The sequence below is a fragment of the Akebia trifoliata genome, chromosome 6 (genome assembly GCF_017979445.1).
Source record: "Akebia trifoliata isolate Shusen 1 chromosome 6, ASM1797944v1, whole genome shotgun sequence".
Taxonomy (NCBI): Eukaryota; Viridiplantae; Streptophyta; class Magnoliopsida; order Ranunculales; family Lardizabalaceae; genus Akebia; species Akebia trifoliata.
The window spans coordinates 1,616,713-1,642,702 of NC_141380.1; the positions used below are offsets into that span (position 1 = coordinate 1,616,713).

Consider the following 25,990-nt stretch of genomic DNA (forward strand, 5'->3'; position numbering starts at 1 on the left):
AATATTAAAAGACGAAGGTCTTTGTAAAAGAGAGAGAAAAGAAAAGAAAAGAGGAGGAGAAAAGGGGGGGAAGAGGAGATCATGTAACAAATTTAGATTTATAGTGGATTGGTTCTTCAAACTTGTGGAAATAAGTATAATATGTCAAATTATGTAAAAAATCCTTGTATTCTTTACTTTTTATGTTCTTTTGTGAGTTTATTGATGGGATATTGATCGAGGTTGTGGATTTCAAGGTGAATCACAAAAAGCGAGTTCTACAATTGACGTCGTCTGTAGGAAATGAAGGAAAATATCACGAAATACCATGATTAATGGTAGAAATTTCAATTATGAGTTGGGGCTACCCCCAAAATCAATCACAGGTTTTGGATTCTTAATCATACATTGTTGAAAAATGAATTGTAATTTTTCGGTCGAATTCTTAAATGGTTGGGGTTGTACAAATCTTTATTTTTTAGATCCGTATTGATTACACTAGGGATATTAATTACAAGTCTATGGGGGCATGGCATTTGAATAATTGTTAATTCCATAAACAAGGAGAGATAGGATTGCGATTGTGCAGACAATGGATTACAAAGAGGAATTATAGTGGCAACCGTGGGACAAATCTTGCCATTGTCAAGAGGTACATATATCGATTTGATTTATAAAAACATCACCAAGAGGTAAAAACGAAATATGAGGCCTACCCTCTCAGAGAGATAAAATTATCGTCCTAAGCACCAACATCGAGGCAAATAGGGTTTAGATCTGATTATAAGGTCAACACGATTTTAGACTTCTATAGGTTTTAGAGTTCTAAAAGGTTTGATAATATGGACATGTTAAGAATTCTTAAGGTCCCGATAATGCCAAGATAAGAATTCTAGAGGGTTTAAAATTATAAAGATTTGATAATGCCACTTTAGAACATCAATATTACCAAAGCTTGGTTGTTTCGTCATTATCAAGATCATGTGGGCACATCATTTTAAACCATTGATGAGCCACAGAGTTAAGTGTTGGAAGACCACAACACTGAACATACCTAGGCCTCTTATTATTATGACTTAGATCTGATTAAAAACAATAAATCAAAAAACATGTTTTTTGATGCCAATCCATGTCTTTATAAATGCATGGCTACTGAAATTCCCATATTTTAAGTGCAAAATCTAATTTTATCGTTGATGTGACGCTCTTCCAACCATTAAAAGTATGCTACAAGGTTGTTATAAGATCTGTGTGCTACAAGGGATTTGCTTCCCCTTTAAATTGATTTGTAATGAAAATTAAGTTGCAAACTTCCAAATTTAACACCACTCGCATCTTTAATTGTAAGTTTAGGTTGGCATTGATTTCTTAGAGAGACGTGGTCCGAACTCCAAACTCCCACGAAATGACTTCACCTTGGTGTTAGAGAATAAGATGCACTGTATTAAGATACATAAGATACATTGTATTTTTGTTAAGTGTATCTCATCTCAAATGAAAGGTTGTGATAAAGGATATTCTAGAATATATATATTGATATTTAGAATATATCAATTAGGATATTCAAGAATATTTATATTAGATAGTTTTCATATATCTTGGTTGATGTAATGTCTATAAATACCCTATTGGGGCTTTTGTAATATTCATCCAAGAAATCTTAATAAATTCAAATTTTTTATATGGTATCAGAGCTCAAGCTTCACTGAGCACATCGATTTTGATGCATTGAATTTTAATTATTTTATTTACGTTATTAGTATTATTTTTTTTCAATAAAAATACCATCTTTCTCTATGTTTCGGACTTAGATATCTTTTATTTTCTTTTTTGCTATAATTTTAGGTTTTTTGTTTTTTCAATATAAATTACAACTCCTTCTCACTACGTGAAAACTGGAATATTCGATATAAACATTTGACGGGCCAAGGCCCAAGAATTTTAAAAACTGAATTTTGACGGTCTAGGACTGTTGAAATTATTGATATTCCCAAATTTGATGGCTTAGAGCTGTTGAATTTCTCTCATCCTTCATTAATTTGACAGTTTCAACCTGTCGAACAAAAAAATTTGACAATGAAAAAATTGACACCAATTCGACCTCTTGGTCCGTCGAATTTTATGAAATTTGATGGCCCAAGGTCGTCAAATTTGGACTTTTTTCACATTGTGTCTATATCTCTACAAATCTCTCAATTTCATACATTCATGTTACACGATCTTTTTTTTTTCCTATCTAAAATCTCTCCAACAAGAGTTTTTTCATTTAAATTGCATAATTTTACTTTTTATGTTTCTAGAAGTGATCATGGCAGATCTGGTTTAATAAGCCACTGGCTTTGACAAACTCAAAAAGAGTGGGATGCGACAGTAATGGACTTCATAGACAGACGGTGACCACCAGCAAGCACAATTGACACTTCAATGATCAATGAACATATCCATTAATGAGATCAAGTAATTATTCAAAAAAATCAATTGCATATTCTTTTTTCAAATGACCATGCAATTGCAGGAGGATGTTAGATAATAAGATGCAATGTATTAAGATGCATGAGATACACTGTATCATTGTTAGTGTATCTCATCACAAATGGAAGTTGTGATGAAGGATATTCTATGATATATATTGATATTTAAAATATATCAATTGTGATATTCTAGAATATTTATATTAGGTAGTTTTCATATATCTTGGTTGATGTAATGTCTTGTAATATTCATCCAAAAAATCTCAATAAATTCAAATTTCTACCTTTGACATATATTTTTCGTGCACAAACAACTTTAACTGTCGTGAAGATAAAACTTACAATTAATGGGTCTTGTCTTATTCCAAAGTATCCAAGGATATATTTTTAAAGTCGTGCTGGAGTGAAACAAAGAACAAATGGGTGACACAATGACGTGGAGGTGCGCACATAACCATAAATGCTTTTTTGCAAGATACGAGTAAAAAGCATCTACGATGTGCATGGCACCGCATCATTTGTGTCACCTCTCCATCACTCCAACATTAGTGATATTTTTATTTTATTCTTATCATTTCTTCCAATAAACTTTCATTTTTTAATGCTCCTGATCTTCATTTCTATTGGTGAGTAGATGATTTAAATCATTGAGAAAAAGTATTAAAGTCGATCTTGTAACGATTATCAACATCAACAACTCTAAGCGGCCAGATCGTCAACTTGACCATTTTAATTTCAATTTATTTGATTTCTTTGTAAATAAAATAAAATATCAATTATTGAAGAGGACAAAATGAGAAAATGAAGAGAATCTTACCAATCCCTGACACCCACCCAGGATCTCATTTTTTATGACTAACGGTTGGGAAGTAGGTAATGAGATGACACGTCGCATATGGTGGGCTGCTAATCCTGCAAGCGACCTCGTTTTTTATGTTTCCATTTCACAACAAAAAATAATTCAAACAAGTGGCTCATGGTTGTTTGTCATTTTATAAGTGGGCGAATTCTGTGGCCTCTCTGGTCCCAGATGTCCCACTTTGGTTGGTTTACTTTCATGGAGGTTCAATGATCATTGGGCACGTGTCCATAGGAGATTTAACTTAATGCGAAGGGGAAGACAGCTCACGGGTATCAAAGCTATCGTAATGAGATGACGTGTTGATGGGATGACTTTTGACGTCAGAACTAAGCCCCACCCGATTGACTAATGGATTTGATGTCAAATTATTAATTTTAGTTACAACTTACAAGCAAAGCAACAATGAATCGATTAATTTATCCAACCATTATTATATGACACGTACTCTAAAATATGAAATTATCCTCACATAAAAGATGACCTCCAAGTTGCCAAACTTTTAAATCAATATGATAAAGGAATTCACATCAGAGTGATATTACATAAGGACCTAATTTCAGCTTGTTTATAATATGATCTTGAGCTGGTACTTGATTCCTAAATCGTTCATGATTTATTCGACTTAAACTCGAGATCGTATATAATATAAGCATAAATCTTATTAGATTGATGGGATATTATATGTAAAAAATCTTCATTTATTTACTTTACATTAATGATTTGCAATACGCACTTACTTACATGTAATGAATCTATCTTTCAAAGTATTTAAGTGCACTTCAATACCCAGTTCATCATACACTTGAAATAATGATGTGGTTACAATGTCTTCAAAGACTTACTTATAAATATACACTAAAAAAATAAAAAGAGTTGACTTGACTTGACTTAGTTCTAATTTTCATATCTACATATTCTCTAATTACTAACTTGATCATTAAAGTATCCTTAGCAGACATCACACTGAGAATTTTGACTATTATTATAAATAACAAGACAAATGTCAATCCATAGTTGATGGATTTACGAAAGGTGATATTGTGGAACATAAAGACTGAAAAATCTTGACACACACTTATAAATCAACAACAATGATGAATTATTTTGTGTCTTATTATTTGACATCGAAAATCAAGTTATTTCTCCCCAACTAGATATCTCAATTAGTAGAAGAAAAACAGGAAAAAAAAAAAATCCAAAAAATCTTTTTTTCATGATCTGAAAGAAATTATAGATCAACTTTAGAATAAAAGCTAAACTAGTTTAAGGATCATAGATTCAAGTCTTATGGAGGGAAAAATCTGCAATCTCTAAAGGGTGATGCGTGACTTTAGACAGTACGGATAGGTCGTGTAGCATATAATATAGACTGAAATCGAGGCCAATAATTCAGAAGATACACATAGAGCCATATAATTTGGAGTTCCTGCAAATATTGTGAGATCACATAAGATTTTTGATTTTGCAGAATTCAGAGGCTTGATGGGAAGTAGTAATAATAAGAAAAGAGTATGACCGGAAAAGAAGGAGAGAATCAAGGCAAGATCAGGTGGCTAAATGGAGATAAGGACAAATCAAGAAACATTCCAAAAGAGGAGATTGGCCTACACAAACATAGAGCATAGAAATCCTCTCTGTAATTTTCTTTTTTAGACTTGGGCGTCAAAGTCTTTGTGGTGCAGGGACCCTATCAAAGAGCAATAAGAGGAGAGTTGATTGTCTTAAAAGTCATAGATCTTGAGGTGCTTCACAAAAAAACACCTCTACACGTCCCATTAAGAGATAAAAGTTGGATTAGATTGCTCTTATAAACCAAAGATGCAATAAAATACAATCAATTAACTAACCATTCACTTTATATAAATGACAAAAACTTACAATGAGAAGAACCCTAGAAATTAGATGATCAAGATCAAACTTCGCTATCTTTCAACAAAAAAAAAGTTCAAAATTTTGTCGAGAGCTATAGTCCAAATGAAGAAACATTTGATGTAATCTAATGCCCCCAAATGAAACACACTAAAAAGAAGAAGAGAACAAGAATATATAAAGACTGGGAGAAGAATCTAATAGATAAATATCATTGTGTCTTAGACTATACTTTAACATAAATTGGACTGTTAGAAATAAAGAACTTCTACTTGACACTGCTACTAATTTTACTTTCACACCCCAATCAGATTTGGAAAAAAAAAAAAAATTTAATATGGTGAGAATAACATTATCTCACTTTAAAAAAGAATATTAGGTGTGGATATGTTCTTCTCTCTTGATGGAGAGATATCAAAGAGCATGAGATCAACATCAAGAGGAGTAGATGTTCGTCGCTGATAACTTGATAACATGTATCTCGAAGATACTTATCCCAAGGATAAATCTTAGCTGTTGGATTCTATGCTTAAGCGATTGGATTTGTATGGGAGTTTCTATTGCTGCACCAACTTCTACTAAGAGCACCCCTATTCATATTATGTCAATGAGGTTTTAGCCCTGCATATTAGAGTGCTTGTAGTATAAAGTTGGCGTGACAATATAATTTCTCTCTACATATAGATACTGGATCCGGTGGTCTGGCCCATGGCTCGCCCAATTATGGACTAACTTCAAAATTTTCTCAACATTTCTGTATGGGCCTAAAATTTGGGGCAACCTAGATCCAAAACCTGGTCGTAAAAACTTTCTAGATCAGTCCAAAGCCATCTGATTCTGTTGGATGGTTTATAGCCCAAAAGTTCAACCTAGACTTTCGGTGCAATTTTCACAGTAGCGGTTCTTCCTGTGTACTGTGGGACGAAGGGAGAGAGAGAGACCTTCAGAGTTGCAATCATGGAAGATTACGAGGTGGGTTTCCTTCTGATCAACAGTTCTTCCAATAAATTGTTTTCTATTTCTGTATTTTTCTTTCATCCATGTTAGAACTCTACACTTTTATTTTTTGCCATCATTTCTAATGAAATTCAAGTAATTATCTCTGTCCATTTTAAATCTCAAGTTCTGCAAATGGGTTATGGTTGTTAATTATTTCAATATTTATGATTAAGGGTAGTCGTTTGAGTTTTTAGTTAGCCTCAATTTGGGAATTTCGATGGTTGTAGTCATCACAACCCATCAAAGATTATTTGGGTTTTTTGATTGTTTACTTACTTTGCAAGAGATTTGTTTAATTTTGGCAATTGGTTTGTGCTTTAATTGATTAATGGGTTAGTGAATTTTGATCTAGGAAAAAGCAATTTAGTCCGAAATTGGCTATCTAAATAACCCATTATACGATATTTTACCCTGTTGGCGAGGAATTAATTTTCTGGTGTTTATATGGTTGGGAAGGTTTCTTGGTGTCCCTTTTGATGAATTTTTGAACTATAACTATCTTTAATAAACTAATTAGTGTTTTAGTTGTGAACCAAGCTTTGTTGGATTCTCAACATGGTTTTAAATCTTTTCCGAGTCCGAGATGACTTGTTCGACAGTATTGTCCACCAACGAGATGGATAGACAAGTCAAACGTATCGGACGAGATTTAAAACCACGGCTCATTTTTCTCATTGTTGAACGAGACGACTCACATGTATCGGAAAACTCGTCCAAGACGACTTGGTCTCGTTCATGGATGAGATGAGACGTCAAAACACAATTTTTAAAACCATGATTCTCAAGCCTACCTTTAAGTTATTTTGAATCTTCTTTAAGACAGAATTTTGTTGTGGCATACTGATCTTCCCTGAAGTTCCTACAGTGACATGGGTTTTGGCATGACATATTGAGTCTTGGAACCGATCTTTAAGTGGGTGACCATAGCAACCTTATCTATAACTTATACCATGGCCATGTTATAGACAAAGATTGTGTTTTAGATAGATCCAATTGAATATATATATATATATAATGTAACGCATTTTTATTGGCTTGGCATGTTTACTTTACTTCTATAAGTTTCCTTCACTTGTGATACTTTCTTGTCAAGTTTGAATCACAGCTGAAATATGATCATCAATTCTGTTCTGGCACCACTTTGATGGCACCCACTCTTCATCTTTGAAGCTTCTCTTTTTGACACTCTGTGTTTTATCTTGGAAACGTGTAAGTGTGGCGCACTTCGGACCGCCCTTGAGTCATGCAATTAATCTAATTTATTTATTTATTTATTATTGTGAAAATCTAAGGACGTGTCTTTTAAACCACTATTATGTCTTACAAAGGCCATCACCGATCTCAACCCATTCATACTGCATGGTTCTGGTGGTGGGTTCATTCTTGAAAAATGGACCTCGTTAAATCTTCCATTCTATCTTATTCTTTGGGACGATTTCATATACTATGGAAAATGACATATCGGTTGGTGATGACTCACCCCTCCCCCATGCCTCTCTCCATAAGGTGGTTCCTCTTCCTTACGTTTTCTGGTATGCGTGCCACATGTATGGACTCTGTTGTCCACATTATCATACAAATGGTTCAATTCAAAGAATCTCGTTCTCCTCTTTTAGTTACATGGTTCTCCTCTTTTGACCTCATATTGAGGTTGTGAAACATCTTGGATGGTGAAGAGCTTCAAATACAAATGGGTGTCTTATTGACTTCGATGATCTTTTTGAGTGGTGGTTCTGACACTTCAAGTTTATAGTCACCTAAATTTACTAGTTTTGGTCTACTTTTTTATGTCCTAACTTGAAAATAACTTCAGGTTGAAGAGAAAAAGCAAGCTGCGGCCGATGTTTTATTCCAATATTCACAATTTGTTATGACGTGTATTGGGGAGGGTGTTCGGCCTTGTGATTTAAGGCTACACTTAATGAAGGTACGTTTGTATCCATGAGTTCAGCATCTTCATTATTTAATTTGTTTTACAAGATAATAGTTTTTTTTTAAATAAAAAAAACTGTATATTGGAATGTTATTTCTGTAATTAGTTGAATTCTCACTGACTTTTAATTTTATAACTTGACTTTTTGTCAACTAGAGTTTGCCCGTGCCTATGGCCTGGGCTTCCTCTTTGGGATCAAAAGAGTAAAAGAGGAAATATGGTAAAATTGGAGGGATATTTTTTTTTTTGTGTGTGGGGGTGGGGGAAGAAAGACCATAAAGGGTAGTTGGATGGGATGTTTATACCCCCACAACTATAGCTGTAGTGGGACCCACCGTTGTGATTCATTATATATAATATTTAGATTTTTAATTTTTCTCATTCTCTCTATGGACAGTCTCAAGGCCTATTCAGTGTCAGATGTGGTTCTTGTTGACCAAAATTTGTTTTAATTGGATTACCTCAATCATCCACTGCACACTCTTTTGGTCAGTCACCATTGTTTATCCAACCTTCCATCTGGTAGATCATATGGTTAGGATCATCTAATCAGATTGATTTTGGCCCTGGTGATCTTCTTGTTTGACCAATCAAATGGGTGGGTTGAGACACCTCAGTGTGTCTAAGCCATGTACAGGGCACTGACATGCGCTGTGTATTATGACTTTATCCATGCATTCCTCCTAGTTTAAATGATCTTCTAATGAGGGGTTTGGCAACTTTGTTCAGGAGATTTCAGGCATGCCAACTTCTTTGAAGAGGGAGTCATCACAGAAAGAGGTTTCTCCTGATGCCATGGGCGAGTCATCAAGCTCGGGTGGGACCAAAATTGATAGAGCAGACAGCTCTCCATTGCTTTAGCTCATGAACCATCTGCGCGATAGCAGCCATCGCCACATTGGTTATCTAAACCAATTTCTGTAGGCCATTTGTTTGCCTTGGTTCTGTTGTCTTTCTTTTTGTGTGGCCTAACCATCGACCTTCTAATTGGTACATAAATGTATGTTTTGGTTACTTCACCGATGTGATTAGTGTGTGAAGACTACAGATGCTGTGGGCTTATGGACATCCCTGGCCCTTTAGAACTCGACACAAATTTGCTTTAGAGTTGGGGGAACAAATTTCGATGCACCATCCCGATAAATCAAACGTGCAAGGATTTTGAGTCCACTTATGTTCGATCTACACCTTACTGGGCCTACACAGATTTTGGGTCCGTTTTATTGGTGATAACCTAGCTTGTTATTCCAGTATCGTTAATCATGGTCTTGCGTACCACTTAGCTCCATTTGTGAAGCTTTGGCCCAACTTTTTTAAGATCTGCTATTGGCACCCAACTTTTACTTATTACACCAAAATTAGGAAAAAAAGAAAAAGAAAAAGGATTTTTCCCAAAATGTCGGCAACTTATGTCCAAATTCCAGTTTTGGTACACTGTTCATTTTAATTCTCAAAACAGTCATTTCACTTCTATAATCAATGAATTTGTTGGTATTAAAAGTGATGAACTCATGAGATGTTTTAGGAATTAAAATCAACACTGTACCAAACCTGGAATTTCTTCATGTTCGCCCTAAAAAAAAAGGAATAATGTTGAAGTGACCTCGAGATCGTACCTCACATCGCACATCCTGAAGTGAAAGTGTGTAGGAATTATAGATGTTTTTGGACTCATATCTTAACAAAAAGCATTGATTCCTACATACTGAGGTACTCCAACACGATTCAAAAAAAAAAAAAAAAAAAAATGAATGGTAGGGAATAAATAAAAGTTGGGATGCCAATAATAGATCTATTACTCTTTCCTTCCCGTATTAAGAAAACGATGAGTCCGACTAGCCTTCCTAAGTTAGTAAGGATTTCACCCTTATTAAGGGTACCTGGACTCAATTTGTGGCATAAAAAAAACATGATCTAATGCTCATGGTTGTAGAGGACAAAATTCTATGAATTTTAAAAAAATCATTTTTTACTGTTGAATTTTAATTTTAAATTTGGAAATTAAGTGGAAGTTCAGTAGCAGTCAATTGTCAAAACCTTGGATCAAGTCCAAAATAAATTTATTATTATTTTTTTTTTTCAAAGAAATCTAGAAGACCGTGGTGTTGGATTTCTAATGCGGTAATCCATCTAAGCAAGACGACCCTCACTAAGACTTAAAATCTTACTAAGTAAGGACAGGGTTTCTCAATGATAATCATCTGATTGATTAAGAGAAAAATATCCTGGCTGTGGTTATCTGATCAACTAGGGGACCACTATAAGCACTGTTGCATGCAAGCCACCTGTAATCTGTATGTGTGGTTTATTTCTCGTACCTTCCTCCGCATCACCGAAAACCTGTAGACCACTTGTCCCCTTACGTATGACTCGTCAATTGATTAAGTTTAGGGTGTACACCGTAATTTCACTCTTAAATTAAGCGAGAGAAAGATCAAAAATCTCCCTCACATAGATTCGTTCGCACTGGAGAGACCGAGACTGTCCCTCTCAAGTTACGACTGTAAAATTCATAAATTCTAGTGTGAGTCTCTCTCTCTCTCTCTCGCTGTTTGTCTATCTCTGTTTGATAATCTATCTTACTTGTTGTCTGGATCTGTGGATTTATATTTGCATTATTTTTTCTCGATTGATTTCCATAAGAAACCTAAAAAATATTACAGAAAAATCGTATGAGATTCGAAACTAGGGTTCTACAGCTCCTTTTGTGAGGAAAAAAAATTATTTGCTCATCCCCAGGCTTCGATTGTTTCTTGTGTTTAAGAGTTTCAGATTCTGCAGTTTTATATAAATTTCACTTATTAGGGAGGTTGATGATCTCCTCATTTTCAAAAAAGAAAAATAAAATAAAAATCATTTTAAGTGTTGTAGATGAGAAATCACTGATCACTCTCTATAGGTCCATTATATGAGACACGCGGTATTCATTCGTGTGGTAAGGACACACATTTGCTAAATTTGTTCTGGAATGTTTAAAGGAATGGGTGCAGATCGGATGGTCTAGATCATCCAATCATAATGGTCTCACATGATCTGTTATGGAAGACTCACTGAATAGTGCATCCAGACTTAATTTGTGAAAATTGAAAATTATTTTTATGTTTTATATACACTAGAATCTGATCTACAAATAATGTATACGTTCACACGTAGCTTAGAATCAAGAGCTGAGACATACCAAGTGATGGGCCCCACCTATGATGCCTCCGCAAAAAATTGAATTCGTCGATGTATCAAGAAGCCGAGGAAAAAAATGTGTATTAACTGATGAATCATCCATAACCCATGGGCAATTCAGAATCATTTTGTTTTTGGTGGTTTACCTATTTGAGATTGCACTTGTGTGTTGTGGGTCCAGTGGAGAGCATTAACCAATATATCTACAGGTTATTCTTACACTGACAATCTTGAATCCTTAAGCTTGACAGTTCACCTTACAAATTACATAATAATTATTATTATTTTTTCACTTATCGTCGGTATCCTCACCCTTCTGGTAAGACTAATCCCATGGTTACATGCATCGCCCCCTCGGAAAGTCTTACATGCAACTAGTTGAGTCGAGGGTCAACCGGACCTTGGAGGGTGGCTCGAAGGAATTCATTACTTCGTGGGGTTTTGAACACTTGACCTACCCTTCCCGAGGAGCTTATCAAGGCTCGGCTTGCCACTAGGCCAACCCGTTGGGGTTACAAATTACATAATTATAACTTAATCTATTTATGGTCTTTTAATTGTATACAAGTGTAGCTTCAATGACAATATTTTACCAAAGCTTTCAGTGAATAGTAGGGAAGAGGCAGTGGTGAGACTCTACACATGTCAATTCCAAATGATGATAATGCATCTTCTCATTCTCAGGTAACTTCTCCCGTTATACTTGTAAACACACATCATTTTGCAGTTTGACCTAATGTAATAAAATATATGAATGTGTATATACCCTTGATCTTTGATTATATTGAGTAGGTGGTAGTTTATTAAACTTTTCGTGAATTCTGTTCATGGAGGTTGCTTTTGGTTATCAAATGAGATAAGTTTTGGATTCAAGAAACTCAACATGTCAATATTTGGCTATTTTGTATTGAGGGCTATGCTTAATTGTGGAAAGATCCGTGAGAAAATTGTCTGCCTGTGTTTGGTTGCACATTTGACCGAAAACTTATCAGAATAGATCATTGGAAGTTCACAGATATGATGCTCAAATTAGATTTCCTCCGTTTTTTTTTTTTTGCATCCATGGTATTGCATCATCACCCTCTTGATGGGGTTAACTTTGGTTGTCAATCTCCTTGGTCATTGATCGGGGAATCTTTCTTCACAAACTAAACAAAACTCTCAGTAGGCAGGCCTCACATTATTTTGTCTGAGGCAATAGATTTCCTCAGTTTTCTTGATCTATTTGCAGCTTAACCTATGTTTGCCTTGAGGAAACTTTTATCTACTTCTAGCTACCAATATGCAAAACCTGTTCGTCTTTAACAGTTTAACCTATCTTCTTTGGACCTCCTATAGTATATTGCTTGATGGTTCTTGAAATTTGCCAACTATGGAGCAAAAGAAGTTCCAAGTGAATTATATAACACAGAGTGGCTTCTTCTAGGGAAACTCTTAGGGATTCAAAGGTTAGTAGATTCTCATCGTGAGGTTGATCTCTTTGAATCTTCATTTGGTTCCTTTCTTATATTAAACTCAGGTACATACGTTGGAAAATGGGAGCAGGTGCAGTAAGGGTGAATGGCAGTTCTCGAGAAAATCAGAAAGTAGAAGTCCTAGGAAGTATCTATATCAAATAATATTAAAAAGAAAAGAAAAAATAAAAATGCTACAAAGACCAGGCTGAAGTTGATATGATAGAATTGGAATCATCATTGTTGCTGATGGGAGGAGGGGAAGCACCCTGTTTAGAAAATTTCTAGTATTAAATTCCTTGATAGGAAAGGATTCAAACTGAAACAATACAAGAACATAAAATCTAGCTGAGGAAAATCATCTATTTGGGAAAATGTCTTGAGAAGAACCCGAGTTTTATTGTGTTTTTTTGCTTGCAGTTGTCATCTCATTTTTTGGGGGACCTTCTCGATTCCATAATTGTAGATGTTGCATCCGAATGCCATCGTATAGCTAGGCTAGGTCTTGACCATAATTTGGAAGCGCAGGAAGAAGAATTGAAGCTGTCCACACAAGCCCGGGCAAGGGTAGCTGACCCTAGCAACAGTGGTGAAGCAAATAGCAAGTATGTAGTCGACATATTTGGTCAAACTCATCCTCCTGTTGCGAGCGAAATATTTGAGTGCATGAACTGTGGGCGGTCGATCATGGCTGGAAGGTTTGCTCCTCATTTGGAGAAGTGCATGGGAAAGGTTGGTTTCTTTAATCTCCTGTTTCCTTACAACTCTTTTAGTTTGTTTGCTTTATAAACTATGATGAACTGGAATATATTTTCCATTTTTTTTTCCAGGGTAGGAAAGCTCGTCCCAAGGCGACGAGAAGTAGTACGGCTTCACAGAACCGATATTCCCGTGGAAGCCCCATTTCCCCATACTCTACTTATTCCAATTCCACAGGTGTAAATCGGGTTGCAAATGGAACACCTGTCACAGGTGAGGACTATGGCGAGGGTGCCTTTGAAGAGCCATGACTTGGTGAAATGGTGTGTTTTGAACTTCTGTAACGGAACGCTTAACTTAATTATTTTGTCATGAGCTGAGCAAATCTAGCATATACATGACCAATGACTTTTAACATTTTATGTTAACGGAGAGGTTGCAACATTGTTATGGTATTGTTGATGGTCTCCCCAGTTTGGATGTTAGGAGACCACACTCAAGATCTTATCTTTCTTTGCAATTTTTTTTTGGGTAATATCTGTTATTGTTCTTGTTATCATCGTAGGCCTTGAAAACAGAGATTGAAAGAGAGAAACAACAGTGTATTCCTGATTAAGGAGAGTACGGCTCAAGCGGTGATTATGGAGATTTTGGGGTTACTTTTCTTTTGATTGATGATGAGGAAAGACTTCGCAGGACTGCTTCTAGGATTTTGTTTTCCATTGGGATATCATTCGACTCTTAGCCCTCTTTCGGACTTGTATTTTTCTTCTTGGATTGCTTGTTTTCCTTTTTGTGTTTTTTCTCACTGTATGGGGGTTATCTCAGTCTCTTGTTTATATGTTTTAGTTTCTAATAAAAAATTTATAATTTAAAAAAAAAAAAAAGGGATTCGAAGGAGAGTAAGATATAAACTAGAGGGAAGAAGCTTTTGTTCACTTCAACAACTCTATTGAGAATTCCAGTCCAATATTTGAAGATGAAAATAGATGGAGACAATTACAAAAAGGATATTGTTTCATTCAGTTTAGGTGGACCTCATCCAGCTTAGGTGGATGCCATCAATGTCAGGTTGCCTGAAATACTGTTTCATTTGTGGAAGTTGCAACTTGGGCTGTATGAAAAAGCTCTGCTTGCAGCCACAGATGCAATTTATGTGACTGAGAACCTAACGATTTAACACAAATTTAAAAAAAAAAAATGGATGTAAACATAGATGAATAAATACGTCAAAATTATTACTCAAATTATCATTCAAGTACTTAAGAAACTCCTCAATCGTCTTAAGATTCAATGTTTTCATAACTAGCTTTTTGAAGTCATTATAATTAGTCTTCATCTTTTTGTAAATCTATTCGACATACATGGTGTCAGTCCATTTCTCATTTTTATTTGATTTACTTCAAATATTATCTAATTATGTAGAGGTAAAAAATCGCTTCAAGATTTCATTAAAAAAAAATCATGAATATCATAGGGAAATATGGTCAAAGAACATCCATTTTTTTTTTACCTATAATCTTCATGCCATTATTAGATGGTTGTATTATTTTGTATGATAGCACCATTCCACTTTAGTCCTCCAACATCACATGGTTGTATTACATCCATTTTCAGGCCCTATATGCATGCATTATATCCCTCTTTTCTAGACCCCTTTTACCATGACTTTCCTCATTTTTTTAGATAACTTTTACAGTGATTTTTACCCTTTTGAATAGAAAAAAATTATATTCCTAAACTTTACTAAGATTCCACCCTTACGATTGATGCTTCAAGATTATACATGACAAAATTTTATGAATTTTGATTAGAAAAAAAAAAAAGGGAGTAATTTTTCACTGTTCAGAAAATGTTTGTCATCTTTAAAAGAGAAATATACTAATCCTTATCACAATGTAACTTTTACATCTATCCATATAGAATATGATTTCAAAACTCATCCGAGATCGAATTGTCTCAATATTGCCCAGCAACGAGACAGATAGACAAGTCATTGTATCAGACTAGATTTAAAATCATGTTCCTCTTATTGTTTATTATTCTCTTATTGTTTTGTTGAATGATTGATGAGATATCAAAATGAGTTTTAAAAACCATGATATTGAAAGAACGTTTTTTTTGTTGGAATTCTTTCATGTAAATTCCGATTTATACCCATGGATTAATGAATTATGTGATTGACTTCAGATATATAAATAAATAAATAAAAATATCTCATGTCCTCTCACTTCACAGAAATAAAAATAAAAATAAAAATTGCCATTGGTTTGCTTGCAAAACACATTAATTAACACTACAACAGAATAACTTAATCCTAAATCCTAATCACAAGAAAGACACTCGAGATTCAAATCCTCATCATCCATGTTCACGATCATACGCATTCTCTCGATTGTCACGAATCAGGCAAACTGTTCATCAAAATCACTGCTTGCAGTGGATGAGTAACAGGTGCCTCCACCTCTTCAAGATCCCTAGCCATCGAACCCATCTCAAGTATGTGATCGATTACATTAGTTTCTTCTAACATCTTATGTTGTGTGTACTTCTTGAAAAGCAACATTCGACGAGCCACAAATGTCGAAACGAACATCTTAGTTAGGGCATCCATCATCTCTTTAGCTGTTTTGTATTTCTCGAAGAAGAGAAGGAGATTGTCTTCCATGAAGTGGCGACAAGAGATCCATTTCTTCTATCGTTCTCTTTCTTCTTCTAGGGTGTTTTCTGTTGGATCTGTGAGAACGTAGGACACACCAACATCGAAGAGGACGATTTCAGATTCTGAATTTGGATCCATTTGTTCTGAGTTTGTTGGTGGTGTTGAGATCTGGGTAGATGATCTCAGACAACATGGTTGAAGATCGATTGATCGAATTCAGATTTCTCAGAGAAAAAGATTTCCAGAGATTTGGGGGAAAAGCCAAAGAGGAAAGTTTTTTTATTATTATTATAATAAAGTGACACGTGGAGAGGATTACGTCACTGAGTTAGATTGTAAGTCCTTGAGATATGTGATCTACTAAATACGACCGTAGATTTCCTTTTACAGGAAGTAGTGTCCTACCTAGGATGACCCTTCGACCGAACGTCTTTGGTGACTGAAAGTTGGTGTGATTTCGATAACACCTCTATATTTTGGTAAATATTTGAGATACCCCTTTGTTTTCAAACTGATGACACGACCCTCGACCTCAGTCTTCTCTTATAGATTAGTTCTAAATGACCTAAAAGTCCCTTATATTTTTTTGCTCTTAAAATTTAAAATCCATATTTTCAAGCTGTTTTAACCTCTATGGTAAACTTATTCTGATCCATAGCTTTATCTTCATTCAAATTGACTTCAATCTTTCCTTGACTCTTTGTGAAAAACTCTAGAGTTTTTAAGGTTTAAGTGAGGCTTAAAATGGGTGGGGTCCATAACTTTATGTTCAATCAAATTGACTTCAATCTTTCCTTAACCCTTTGTGGAAAACTCTGGCCTTTTTTTTTTTTTTTAAAGGGTTAAGTAGGATATAAAACGGATTGAGTTCAGGCGGATATGCGTCTATCCATATTCATATCCATATCCAGATTTTTTATTTGGATTTAGATCCGGTTCTGATTTGGATCCTATTAACTCAAATCATATCCAATTTTTTTTAAGTTTCATAAAACCCATATTTTTTACCACTTCACCTAATACTCATTTGTTGATATATGATAGATTAACAAATATAAAAATATAACATACAACATACAAAATAATGTATCATTCAGATATAGGTGGATGTAGGGATTAACCTATATCTAACTCGAGTCAAGGGATATCAACTCATATTTTAATTCGGATGTACTTGAAGAAATCAAATCCACTAAAAAAGAGATTCGAATCACTCAGATTTCAGATAAAATCTGACCCGTTTAACCCCTAGGTTTAAGATCAAATCTAAAAATTTGAAGATAAGTAGTTTTGGGGGAAAAAATCAAAAGTTTTAGCTATAAGTTAAAGACATTGGCAATTAGATTATTTTCTTTTAGTCTATCAAGAAAATTAAGTTGAGAGGTAACGTGTGATCAATTTAAAGATATAGGGGTTTATATTCTCAATATTCTTAAAAATAAAACACGGTAAAGTTGCTAATGTTAGCAACAATCAATCAATGAAAAAGACATACACGAAGAATAGCTCAAGTGTTTCAAACCCCATGAAACAATGAAATCCTTAGGGTTACCCTTCAGTTCTGGTTGACCCTCGACTCAACCAATTGCACGTAGGACTTTCCGAGGGGGCAGTGCATGTGACCGTGGGATTAGTCTCACCCCAAGGGTGGGGATACCCAAGACATGCACACACAAAAAACAAAAAAAACAAAAATGTTACTCTACCACTATGACCCAAGTATATCTGAAAAAAAAAAAAAAACTTATGTACAAATATCAACTTTTGTTCAAAATATACATGTTATTTTCTCCCTATTCATGGAGGCCTCTCCTCTCTCACTACTAAACAAAAATTTGAACAATCAATGAAGCAAAAGCACAACACTATTAGATTTGTTCCAAATATGATAGCATTTTGAACACCATCAGGAGTGTACTAACCAGAGAAACTGATAGGACCTCAGCCTAGTCCCAGTCTTGAGTTATTTTCGAACATGATGGCATTGGGAGTGGAGCACTCAGGCTTCCTATTCCAGACCCAACCTTCTCCCATTTGGTTGTCACAGATGCAGCATTGCTATGGTTGCTGAAAGGGTTTGAGTTTCTTGCCTTCAAATTGTCGAGTGTCTCCACAAAACTCTGCACACGACGAACCTACACAGGAAATTGAAACTGAAATTGGTACCAGTATGATAATATATGAATGAGAAAAAAAAAAAAAGTTCAATAGTTTATGCATGATTTTATTAGTAGTTCCTTGTATTAAAGAAAATCATGTCGTATCCTCATCACAAATCTTGTACTAATCTAATGTTGCAAATTTAGACGAAGAAACTGAAAATTTCCATCTTCCCTTCCCGTTTCTCCATATCTACTAGATCAGAAAGCTTCCGTACCACATTATTATAATCATCAAGGATTTAAGATTGGTGTCAAAATTAGATCTTCCATTGTTGAGGGTCAGGGCCAAGTTGCAGAGAGTCAAAGTCACGACAACAAAAAGACCATGGATTTAGGTATTAAGAGTGGATATGAACATTCTTAACAGAAAACATGGCAGTAGGCAATTAAGTGGATATTCCGTTTCATTTTTTCGGTCCTTCTTGAATTTGTAAGAGCACGTCTCATTAAATCTGAAATATGGGTTGCACCATTCTCATAATTTTTATGAGACCCAACAATGTGAGAAGTGTAACAGCAGAAACTTGATGCCAAAGGAAGTAGTGTTGAAGACAATTCAAGGTGAAGGCTACTATATTTAGATGGTCTACTATTAACTATGACATGAGGGTAACTCGTTTCCATCACCTCGTAAGCCAAGAGAAACCCAATGTCAATCAATATATGAGAAGCAAGTAAACCAAAAATATGGTAGATAGCCATTACTTATGGTATGGTTCATACCCGCAATTAGGCCCTGTATGACCTCCACACATGAAAGAATTTCTTTTAACAATGACTTAGTAGTGAGCATCTGATAAATCCCTTTACACAATTCATGGATGATCCACTCTAGTAATGCGTTAGCTAACCCAATTGAGTATCTAATTAGTAATTAATGAATCATTTTTCCTGTATTTCCAGAGTAATCTTGGCAAATAAAAAGTACCCAATATTACATTCGCCGGTAAAATTGTTCAAAATGAATCCCTAAAGTTCTAAATAAATCGACCCAAGTGATCAGTTGCAACAAGAGTAAAAACAATTGCATTATGAAGACATAATAAAGGAGCACAATCTCATAAATCACAAGACAAATCAATCACTAACCTCAATCCGCCTCTGCACTTTCGCTTCTCCTTCAGCCTCAATGCTGTCTAGTTTCAGCAACTGCACCATAAGCAACTCTGTCAACACAATGAACTCCTTCTCTGCAACCTTGTATCCATTGTGCACAGCCGACTCCAAGCCGGAGACCTAGGACCAAAAAATAAAAAACCTCACGAGTCCAAACGGAACAACGCCAAATGTAGATGTTTGGGATATTTGGGTTTACCTTCACCGCGAGTTTATCAACCTCAGTTCTAACTTTTGTGACAGCTTCACAGGCTTTCGATATGCCCCGATCCTTCTTCATATCGTCGAGTTTCCTCTCCTTGCTTGCTGGATCCTCAAAGAGTACCACCTTTGACATGTCCTTCACACCCACCATATGCAAGCATTCTTCGTCCTCTTTCTCCTTTCCCCTGAATAAAAGCCTCTGCTCTTTGGGCTCCAAACCAGTCTCATGGGCAAGTACCCTTTTCAAATCACCTTCCATTAATGAACCCAAAAAAAGAAAATCTCCATAAATTTCAATGCAATAGTCCATTAAAGAAAAAATATTTAATTTCACATAGAAAAGACAATCCATTATGGAGAAAATTTGCTTGATGGGTAAAAAATCCACTTCAAAGACATTCAATTGCAGACCAAATAAACAAAATATAAATCAGTTTCACATAGGGAAGGAAGAAAAAAAATAAAATGTACATAAATTTCACAGATTACCAAAACCAGATTAATGGGCCAGAACACAATTTGACTCACATCCACTAGAAAGATCAAATTAAGCAAATATACAATAATTTCATTAAGAAGAAAAAACCCAGTAAAGGAAATAATGAGAACTAAAGATAGAGCTTGAAGAACAATAACCATTTAAAATTTCTTCTTTAAAGATCTAATATAAAATACATCAATTTGTACGCCAATTTACAAATAAAACAACAAACCCAAGGAGATATACCAAAAGTAGATTGAGCAGGAACGTTAATCTCGTGCTGGTAAGAACCATGAGAGACCTTAATCTTGATCATAGGTCCTGAAGCTTCAACCCCATCGCATCTCTTCTGTACAAGCATACCACAAGGCCTAAGCTCCCAATCGATCTCCACATTGTTCCCATTCTCTACCACAACTCCTTTTGAATGTGTTTTTTTCATCTTCACCAAACCAACAAAATATCTAAAAAAATATTTTTAAAAAATCAAAAAAGGTGAATTGGATGAGAGGTTTCTGTAATGGAAGAAGAAGCCGTACAACGTAAGCAAAAAAGGGGCTTTCGATTGTTGATGGGCAAAGGAATCTTTCACAGAGAAGCAGTTGTTCAGCTTCAAGTTGTCAGAGAGAGAGAGAGAGCTGACCTAGATGGGACAATAATTCAATGAGAGGGACGACTGATTGAAAGTTTGTTCTAATTGGTGGACTAACACGATAGAAGTCAGATTTCTTTAGAGAACTTCTATTGACACTCCAACTTCTACACATTACACCCGAACTAAAATAAAATATGGGTTAAAGAGTGATTGAGATTAAGTAAGAGCTGGGATGCCACTAGAAATTTCTCTCTTTTTTTTTTTTTTTAGATTTATGATTTTAATCTAACAACTGCTCAAGTTGTTCGAATGTATTATAATGCTTTTGTAATGTTGAAGTAATAACTTGAACAAAACTATTGTAATAGTTAAATGGTTTGTTTTAATCTTAAGTTGTGATAATCTGACACTCCCACTGATGTATGCCCTATCACAGGATCGCAAATCATTTGTCTTCAAATACACAAGAAAATAATTTTTTGTATCCCGAGGCAAATGATTTACGATTCTATGGTGGTGGTGTAAGTCAAGGGTAAAAAAATCATTATTCTTTAATCTTTGATTTGGAAAGATAAATACTTTAAAAAATTTGGGTGTAATAATTGAACATTGGGGTGCCAATAGCAGCTCTCTTTCTTTTGGAATTGATGATTGCTCAGCCACTGATTGTTAATATTTTAGCAAATGGATCCCTTTGACATCCCATAGATGGTTTCTAATCCCTATGATCGCTCCACAAAAAAGGGGTGTACCCATGTATCTCAAGTCATCTATTCTAGCAAAAACAAAAATAGAAAAAAATAGAAAAAATCCACACCAACTTCTATTTCTCATAAGGAAATTATGTGACCTTTGAGATAGGTGGATTGTATTTTTCAATATTGGACTTTTGAAGTTCAATTTTTGAAAGTTAACAATGGAAGTTAATTATAACTCTAAGCTTGATTTTTGTGAGAATTTGCCAAGCAATTGTAGAGAACTCCTACTCTTGTACTCAATCGATATAGACTCTGATTGGATAGATGGTGTAGATCATTTAGTAAGCTTGGTGACCCACCAACATTGAGTGGTGCAAAATTTTCATCTTCACATATTTTCTAATTATGTCGGACTCTAGGATTAGTTATTAACTCTCATTTGATGGTGTAAAACATTCAATATAGCAACAACTTCTTTGAATTGCACCAACTTTCACCCCAAGTCTAGCTTCCAAACAGGCCCTAATATCATTTTCATTTCAACAAAAGAGCCACACTAAGTCATGGATTCACGACGTTGTTCTTGTTGTTAATGATTTTCCTATCCGAACAATAATGGAATGGTCCACAAGTTTACTTCAAATGTTGGTGGCAAGATTATTTTATTATTATAAATCGATGACATAATTATCGTTGGAGATGATTATGTTGGCTCCACATGCAATCTTTTCCCGAACAAATGCAGTTCATTGAGATTGATTGTCATTTCTTCGTCATCATTTGATTTTTAGGATGATAGACCAACCCTAAATATCTACATCAATAGTTGGTGGAACTTCTTATCAAGTCTGGTAAAATAGTCCATTTTTCGCTTTTCATTTTAACATAGTCTCTCATGGTCATGGTTTTAAAACTCGTTTTGATGTCTCATCTCACCCATGAACGAGGTTGGGTCATCTTAAACGAAATATACTCTTTATTTGCTTTGTTTTGGATGAGATATAAAAAAAAATGCCAAAGAATTAGAACAAACCATGTCTTTGACATGATTTGTCAACTCATCTCATAGGTGGACGATACCAAAACAACTCAGACAAGTAATCTCGATCTCGGATGAGATTCAAAACCATGCTCGTGGTATGGTATGATTTGAAAAGAATTTGTTTTTAAGGAAATAATAATATCTTGAGAAAATGGTAATAGAAAAATGTTTTTCATGTAACCCAACCTCCAATGGTCTATTTTTTAAGAATCCTTAGCCTCAATTAATATGTCTAACTTATTGGATCTAACAAGGTTTGGTGCCACTACTACTCATATTTTTAGAGGACTTGAACATCCTAATCATTCTTAGAACGGTTAAGCACGACTATCCATTCTAGTATATTAAATTAGATAAGAAGAAATAATCGTTTAATTGAGATATTGGTGCAAGATCTTGATCTAGTGTGCGAAGATGTTCAACACCCATAATGTACCATGGATGATCAATCTCTACTACATATTTAAAAGAGTATCAAAGTTAGAAAACTCTGCAAGTCGAAGAAATGTTTTAGTATGCATCTCATTAGCACTTCCAGCTACAACCTTCATTTTACATCGTAACATATTATTTTCTTCAATGATTTACGTTTCAAGTGAGATTTTTTGTTAGGAACTGATTGCTTGTAAATCACGAGTCGTGGATTGCATCTCAAACCCTAAAAGAATACCTCACATTTTCATTTTCATTGTCATTGTTTTACCAAATAATATTGATTATTTTACTTTACAATTATTTTGTCTGATTATTGTTGAGCATTTTTTGGGTTCGACAATATTATTTGGTGCCAGATATTATGGTGTTTTAATTGGTAAGATGGGTACACATGTAGGAGACAATTAGACCACAAGATCTACTGACATTTCTCAGTCATCTAAAACTCATGGAACATATTATGTGGTTGGGATTATTCAATCTGTTTATTTTTTTGAGTTAGAGAGGCTTTTAGGTAGGACACATTTAGTGACAAGTAATAGGACCCATTTAGTGATAAGTAATTAAACAAAAAATTCCGGGTTTTTTGTTTTTTTTGTTTTTTTTAAATATGTTTTAACCACATTATTTTCAAAACAACGACAATAATAATAATAAACTTTTTTTTGGGTAGAGGAATGATTAATTTTTATGGTCTCATAGTTGTTTGTGGTTTAATTCATAAACGTTGTTTGGTGTGGGTTTTATAATAATGTCTTAATGTTATGTGTAAATGTAAAAATTTGTTCAATCTCGTGATCCTTTCTAAAAAGAATTCTTCTTTAACCGTGTTTCTGAGAGGACCTACAATAACACCACTCTGACGCTCAAATCAAAATTTTTAGTACAAGTAGTGTAAAGTATTTTTCGAGAGAAAATTGCATATCTTTTTGGCGTGTTGCACCTTTGTTTTTATAAGGATTTCTTTCCTTGGATTTTTCCAGATTTCCTCCATGATTCCCGTTTGAGCGGTTGCGCCTGTTTAGGTAATTACCTTGATTTCCGCAAAAGCAATTATACCCCATATTCCATACTTTACGAGATTTGTACCGATGTCCATACGATTGAAGCTTGGTAAGTCGGCTTCCTTGATAATTTGGATGATCAATTAGGTTATCATGTAATTCGGTTCTTCGGCTAAAATTTCTTGGAATTGCCACATGTCGCTTGTTCAAGAAATATCCTCTACATTATGGTTGTTAAATTTTTTCAATATTGTCATTTTGCTCGAAAGATATATTGATGGTTACACTTATTTTTATCATAAAATGTATAATTATGTGTGAACAAAGTCTTATTTTTTTTCTTTTTTCCCGTTTGTTCTGAAGTTTTCCCTTCCCGTATTAAACCCGTATTTCGACTTGGGGATAAGTACTAATCGCACACAATCTGACATCCAATGGCTAGAATTTGCCAATCAATCTGATTATTGATGTCCAAATCGATGGAGGGCTATTTTGTTTAGAGATTGTATCCTGTACTACTGGAGTTAAGGTGGACAACAGCTCCTGGGTTCAAGAACAACCAGTACAGACGAAATTCGACTTAAGCTTTCTTCCTCATGGGCTTCATGAATAGCCACGGCAGGCCCATCAGACAGATTACTAGTGTATGGGTAGGTAAAGGGTTCTAGGCTGGTTTACTCTACTCTTGGGGTCAAGATACCCAACTCTAAGTAGTGGTATGCCATACTTCCTTTTGGCCCATACAGTATATGTCTGGGCCAAGATCTAAATCCAAGCCCAAATCATGGCCCGGGTACAAAGAGACTTTGGGTCAGGCCCACTTAAATATTTTTCCATAAAATAAAAAATATGAATTTCATGTACAATTGAGATTATAAATACAACAATGAGTGAATAAAATCAAAATATTTATTAAATTTTAACTTTTGCAATATGGAAAAGTGAAAAAAAAATTAAAATAAAGATGTAATTGAAATTTTTTTAAAAAAATGCACAACTCTACTCCAATAATCTTTTTTTATTAAATTTTAACATTGTGCCCACTCACCTATCTATGTTTCCACTTCTACCCAAAAAAAATAGAATAAAATGTACTTAAACTTCAAATAAAACTACATAATAGAAAATATAAAAATTGAAATCTCTTGTCAATCTTTCTCCAATTTTATCATAAACTTTGTTTTGAAGTCTATAAATTAGAAGTTAAATAATTTTTCTAGAATATTTTTAAATAAATTAATTAAAACTTCTCCTTTTAAAAAATTTAATAATTTTTAAGTGGGTTGAGGACCAAATGAATTATGGATCCATTACTCAAGAATCGGACTCTAATGTCAAAAAGGGTATTTTGTTTTAGTTATATATTTAATAGTTTCTCCTAGAGTTGTAACTTGATTAAATCAAAAGAAGATATGCTCTCTATGGATAACCTACTTATTTTGATTTGCCTAAAACATTAAAATTTTCTGATTATTTATTTATTTACTTATTCAAAATTGGCCTTTGGTGGGGGGCAATCCAAAAAATAAAATAAAATGACCATTGGATTGGGACAAATTTGAGATGGCTATTAGAATTGGGGCAAGGAGCTCGTGGGTCTGATCACGCTGGACTCGTTTCCAGCTTTAACAGGTCAAATCTTCGAGATGGGCTTGGAGGGTTAGGACTTAAGTTTGGGTCGAAACATAGTGACAAACTCAGGGTTTGGGAATAATTCTGCAAGAGAAAGCTTCAGAACAAGTCGAAAAAATGGGAAAAACATAGGATAAATTGAATAATAAAAATAATTTTTAAAAATATAAAAACAAAAATATTTCACATATTAAATGATAAAATAACACTTAAAAATATAAAAAATAAATTAAAATGTGATTTATTCAAAAAATGGTCGATTAAATCAATATTAATATTCTAGATTTTTTGAAAATATCTTTGATTTAACCAACAACTATTAAAACTGTGATTTAGTCGCGTCTTTTAAAAAACTTGCAGATTTTTGTCACTATGGGTCGAAGGGACTCTGGGCCAGATTTTGGACATGGGACCTTTCAACTCCAAGTCTATATACATTCTTTCGTAGATATTAAATAACAAAAATCAGTCTAATTAGTGATTTCTAGAGATTGGATTTCGGGAACATTTTTATAT

At 34.4% G+C, this 25,990-nt stretch overlaps 3 protein-coding genes across 12 annotated transcripts; 2 read left to right on the forward strand and 1 right to left on the reverse strand.

Annotated features, from left to right (window-relative positions):
* Positions 1-5,971: 5,971 nt before the first annotated feature.
* On the forward strand, positions 5,972-9,132 carry LOC147399473 (uncharacterized). Its single transcript, XM_086444846.1, has 3 exons — positions 5,972-6,153; positions 7,994-8,107; positions 8,843-9,132. The coding sequence occupies exons 1-3, from the start codon at positions 6,139-6,141 to the stop codon at positions 8,972-8,974; spliced, it is 261 nt and encodes an 86-aa protein (XP_086300972.1). The 5' UTR covers positions 5,972-6,138; the 3' UTR covers positions 8,975-9,132.
* Positions 9,133-10,483: 1,351 nt separating this feature from the next.
* On the forward strand, positions 10,484-14,330 carry LOC147399474 (SAGA-associated factor 11-like). 9 transcript variants are annotated; one of them, XM_086444842.1, is made up of 5 exons: positions 10,484-10,637; positions 11,896-11,974; positions 13,165-13,476; positions 13,575-13,716; positions 14,009-14,330. In XM_086444842.1, exons 2-5 carry the CDS (start codon positions 11,933-11,935, stop codon positions 14,026-14,028), a joined length of 516 nt encoding a protein of 171 aa, XP_086300968.1. In that variant the 5' UTR covers positions 10,484-10,637; positions 11,896-11,932; the 3' UTR covers positions 14,029-14,330. The 9 variants fall into 9 exon arrangements, with proteins under 9 accessions (XP_086300968.1, XP_086300969.1, XP_086300964.1 ...); XM_086444838.1 differs by having other exon boundaries at positions 10,485-10,637; positions 13,575-13,766; XM_086444843.1 differs by lacking the exon at positions 14,009-14,330 and having other exon boundaries at positions 13,273-13,476; positions 13,575-13,943.
* Positions 14,331-17,834: 3,504 nt separating this feature from the next.
* On the reverse strand, positions 17,835-20,757 carry LOC147399475 (BAG family molecular chaperone regulator 4-like). Of its 2 annotated transcripts, XM_086444848.1 has the most exons (5): positions 20,608-20,751; positions 20,315-20,510; positions 19,583-19,839; positions 19,357-19,503; positions 17,835-18,240 (listed from the first exon to the last, which is right to left on the reverse strand). In XM_086444848.1, exons 2-5 carry the CDS (start codon positions 20,508-20,510, stop codon positions 18,052-18,054), a joined length of 789 nt encoding a protein of 262 aa, XP_086300974.1. In that variant the 5' UTR covers positions 20,608-20,751; the 3' UTR covers positions 17,835-18,051. The 2 variants fall into 2 exon arrangements, with proteins under 2 accessions (XP_086300974.1, XP_086300973.1); XM_086444847.1 differs by having other exon boundaries at positions 20,315-20,757.
* Positions 20,758-25,990: the final 5,233 nt, after the last annotated feature.